Here is a 4,851-nt window from a genome sequence, read left to right on the forward strand (position 1 = left end):
GCGCAGCGCCCGCCCCGGTCGCCCGCCCGCCGGGCGCGGCTGGATGTGGCGGGGGTCCCGCGGCGGCGGCCCCTGGCCCCCATTGCCCGGAGCGCCTAGCGGCGGCGTGCGGGGCCCGGGGGCGCCGCGCCCTCCATGCGCCGCGGCGCGCCCCGAGGCAGCCGGGGGCCCGCGCCGAAGCCGCCGCCCGCGCTGAGCCCCGGCCCGGCCTGCGGCCAGCGCCCGGCGGCAGCATGAGCCAGGCCGAGCTGTCCACCTGCTCGGCGCCGCAGACGCAGCGCATCTTCCAGGAGGCCGTGCGCAAAGGCAACACGCAGGAACTGCAGTCGCTGCTGCAGAACATGACCAACTGCGAGTTCAACGTGAACTCGTTCGGGCCCGAGGGCCAGACGGCGCTGCACCAGTCGGTCATCGACGGCAACCTGGAGCTCGTGAAGCTGCTGGTCAAGTTCGGCGCCGACATCCGCCTGGCCAACCGCGACGGCTGGAGCGCACTGCACATCGCCGCGTTCGGCGGCCACCAGGACATCGTGCTGTATCTCATCACCAAGGCCAAGTACGCGGGCAGCGGCCGGTGATGCCGGCCCGGACCCCGACCCGCGCGCGGGCCCCGCGCGTGTCCTCCCTGCTGTACCTTCCCTCCAACTACCTCGGTGTGCGCCCGGCCCTCGGCGCCCGCGGCCACCACAAGTCCGGCGCGCAAGTCGGTGCCCACGGGAGCCGCGCCCGCCCACCCGCGGCCCGGGGTCGGCGCCCCCCGCGGCCGCCGGGGACCGGCCGGAGCGCTTCCCACGGCCCCGCCCGCCGCCGCGCGGGTGGGGGCAGGGCGCGGGCTCCAGCCCCTTTGAAATTTGAGTCTCGCTACCAGCAAGTTCGGAATCCCGAGACACCGGATCCTCCGCTCAAAATGTTCTCCTGAAGGTGGAAGGACCCGTGGCCGACGCGCGACGGAGACGACGCTCTGCTCTTCCCGGGGTTCTAAACTATTTATCACGTGTGTGCATATTTGTGGGTGACGTTTGTGCGCCTGATTTTTCTGTTTGGAAAATATTTCGCGTGGTCAATGTCGTTATGGGGGGGGAAGATGCATTTTTTTTTTTTCTAGTCTTAAAACTAAAAACTTGAGTCTGTCATTTCTTGGTTGCACTGAAATACCGCCCAGCCTGCTGGTTTCCCCGTGCTGCTCCGTCTCCCTCCGGCTTCTCTCCCTCACCTCTCTCTCCCCTCCTCCCCGCCCTCCCTTCCCTCCTCTCTCTCACACTCACACACACAATTCCGCGTGAGTTTTGGAAGCCCCCGGCCTCCCTCCGCCTTGTCCGGTGAGAGGCCACCATCCCCCAAGCCTGCCGGTTTGCAAAGCTTCCGCGGGAGCCTGGGTGCTCGGGTGTGGCGGGGGTGGGGGGGTGGGGGTGGGGATCAAGCCTTTTCTAGTGAGTTCTATTATAGTTAACAGTCGATTGCACACTTTTTTTTAAAAAAGTAAATGGATTTGCCACGATTAAATGTCATAACATTTATGACAGAATATAAAATATTAACATATTTTAAGCCAAGTTTTAGGTGTATTTTTTGAATCTTGGTTATAGACCCAATTTTAAAGGGCGTGTATCCAGCGTTGTGAAGGCAACTGTACCCATATTTATATTTTTATAAAATGCCTATAAGACTGTGAATCTCTTGTGCTAATTGCTGAGTGAGCTGAAGGGCCGCTTTGCCCCTCTTCAGCCTCCCGGAGCTTCAAGGACCCGATTCGAATCCGAAAATCCTGCCACGGGGGAGGGGCCGCCGGGAGGGGCCGCGCGAGGACCTAGGACGGAGGCGGTGCTTCTGCGTCACTTTCTGTCCCGAAAGGCGCCCTTCCTGGTTTCAGAGGTTCCAATTTTCTATGCAACCCCACACCCCTTGTTGTTTTGATCCTGAGAAATAAAAGGGAGGCTGAATTATTCAAATTTAAATGAGGCTTCCCCTGGGTAGACGTGCTGCTGACCCTTCGTGCAAAAATGGGGAGCACTTGAGGACACAGGTGGGTGGAGGCCCTTTGTGCGTGGCTGGTCAGATTTGGGCAGTCATCTGTGGCTTTTTATAAAACTTTGTGTGAGAAGAATATATTGATAATGTCAGTGAAACAAGCAGACATTGAAACTGAGGCACAGATTACTCCAAAAGGAGTTTTTCTGTATATTTTTTCTAGACGCAAATACCTTTTTTAATTATGTTAATTAATGTTAAGACTTTCTAGGCTTACATGGAAGCTGTGTATGGGTCCCGGTGTGATCACTTAACTGGATGAAGTCTGCAGCACATTCCTGAGTGTACGATATAGACTTGTAGCCCAGCGTGAAAAATTTATCAATAAATTTTTCATTGATCTTTTTATATTAAAAAATAGTTTGTTTGTTCTTCTTGGGGTTGGCACCGGGACGAGGGTCAGGCTGCAACATGCTGTTTGCGGGTGACGGCTGAGCAGCGCTTGGCTTGCTTCCACCTGAAGACAGAGCCTGGTAAGCTGCCTCTCGGCTCCGCTCAAAGGCACCGCAGCGGCCACGCACAGGACTTGTGAGGGCCCGCCTGCCTGCCTCCAGCCATGGGGGTGGGGCACCTAAGGGCGCCCAGAGCCACTTCCTCTGGTCCCTAGCAAAGGGCTCCACGTGGAAAGTTCTTGAAGCTCCTCCCGCCCTTCCCCCCCCCCCAAGCCAGCCTGAGATGCCAAGGGTCTTAGGAGGGGTCTCCCCGCTCCGTCCTACTGGGGGTTTCTGCTGGACCACCTGCTGCACAGAAAGGGTATCTTTTAAATTTGGGGGAACTTCTGATGAGTAAAAGGCCCCTTCCTCTGCTCCGGTTCCTGGTGGTGCCTGGGAGATGAGGCAGCCACTCCCCCAGAGCACAGACCCCGAGTTCGACTCTGGGTCCACCCCGGAAGCTTGCATGGGAGGGGGTGCAGGGGAGGACATCCCCCAGGGGCAAGAGTAGCCTGCCCAGAGGAGACGGGGAGCCAGTGGGCCAAGGAAGCTTTAACTTTACTGGGACTCGAGAGTTCCAAGATAACTTTCTCCTGTAAAGCTTCCAGAGCCCCCTGTGAGAAGCCTGAGGGTGGCAGCTTCCCTTCAGGGGGGGTGCAGCTACATTTTGTCCCAAGACGGGAAGACAGACTCATTGCCCTTACCTTGTTCCTACTTTGCATCTCCAACTCTGTTCTGCCCTGAGGATTTTCCGAGTGAATTTTCAGTTGGTTACACAAGCATTTACTGACCCCCCCCCACCTGGCCCACTAAATGGACCAGCTCCCTCGTTAGACGTCACAGAGGTGAGTGGAATATTCGATGCAAATGAGGCCCCAGGGGAAGGCCTGACCTGAGCCTTCATGGGGAGTGGCTGAGGGTGCTGGGGGGTGCCTGGCCCCAAAGGAGGAGGTGCTAGAACTTGGACGCTGTTGGGGTATAAGGCCTGGGCACTACCTGGGCCCCAGCTGGGCCAGATCTCGTCTCCACTTCCCACCCCAGACACTCGCGCAGGAGAAGGGGTCAAAGCTATAAACAAATGAGCAGAAGGTGCAGGCTCCCGCTCCGGGACCCAGTGCTCAGCAGTCAGGGATCGGCACTATCGCTGTCACCTGGGAGTCCCCACCACCCCGCCTCAGGCAGGTCTTCAGGGGTGGGAACAGCTCTTCGAGCCTTTTTGTGGCCAGGGCGAGAAAGAAGGCGCAGCTGACCCTCTCTGGGGCTGGGCCTCTGGGAACCCCTGGAGTGGCTGCCATGGAGAAAGCAGACAGACCAAATGGGCAAGGGCAGGGCCCGCCCCACTCCCCCCACCTCCCACCCCCCGGCCAGGAGTGTTGGCAGCTCCTGTCCAACTGTCCATCTCTCTGACCTGACCCTGGCCGGACGCAGGAAGTGTTTACTGTTGGAAGGGATGCCAGAGAGAGACCAGGAAGTGCAGGAAAATGGTCAGCCAGAAAGAGTGATGTCCAAAGCCAGCAGGCGTGGGAGCCAGGACAGAGCCAGCCAGAACGGAGGGCCAAAGAGACAGGAGACGGGTTAGAAGGAGAAGGAAGGGGCTGCCTTCTGGGTTCTGTCCCTCAAAGGCCCTGGCTCAGCACAGGGAGGCACAGCCCCGGTCGCACACAGGCACAGGGACGCGGCCCTGCAGTTCTGACCTTCGGAAGGCCAAGTACCTCCTGACGTCGCAGTGGAGCCTGCGGAGAGGAGGCCGGCGTCCGCCCGGGCCTTGAGGACAGGAAAGGAGGCCCGGCGCTGCGTGCAACTGGGAAACAAAGCCTGAGGCCGCGGAGCCTGCGGGTGCAGCCCTGGGAAGTCTGGGAATCACCGACGGCTCCTCCCCTCCCGAGGCCTCCAGTGCAGCCCCTCCCGGGGATCGGGGGTCTCGGGGAGGCCGCCCTCCCCCACCACTCCGCCTCGCAGGCCTGGGCTCCCCGCTCGCCGCCAACACGCCCCTCCCTCTGCCCGGCGCATTCTTCTGCTTGGCTGTACGTCGGACTGTCCCTCGGCGCGTCCGTCTGTCGGTCTTTCTTCTCTCGCCCCCTCCAAAGCCGCGGGCCCCATTCATCCTCGAGGCCTCTGCCCTTTCCTGCGAGCGGGTTCCGCTCGGCGAGCAGCTGCTATGCTAATGAGAAGGGGGTGGGGGGCGGCGGGGGATCGGCGGGGGAGGGGGGACGAGGTGGGGGCACCCGCAGGGGGAAACCAGCGTCGGGAGGCCAGGGGCTCGGCAGTGGGGGCCCGACCGAGAGAGGGGAGGGACGGGCGCTCACAGAGGCCCGATCTCTGCATTCAGAACCGGCGGGGGACACCCGCGGGCGCTGGGAAAGGGCGCAGCCCCCGCCGACCCCGCCCCCCC

General features: G+C 60.8%; 1 protein-coding gene across 1 annotated transcript; it reads left to right on the forward strand.

The window, feature by feature from the left end:
- The first annotated feature begins 233 nt into the window (after nt 1-233).
- Nucleotides 234-578, forward strand: NRARP (NOTCH regulated ankyrin repeat protein). Its single transcript, XM_007458930.1, has one exon. The coding sequence runs from the start codon at nt 234-236 to the stop codon at nt 576-578; it is 345 nt and encodes a 114-aa protein (XP_007458992.1).
- The last annotated feature ends 4,273 nt before the right edge of the window (nt 579-4,851 follow it).

The sequence above is a fragment of the Lipotes vexillifer genome, unplaced genomic scaffold, assembly GCF_000442215.2.
Source record: "Lipotes vexillifer unplaced genomic scaffold, Lipotes_vexillifer_v1.1 scaffold636, whole genome shotgun sequence".
Lineage (NCBI taxonomy): Eukaryota > Metazoa > Chordata > Mammalia > Artiodactyla > Lipotidae > Lipotes > Lipotes vexillifer.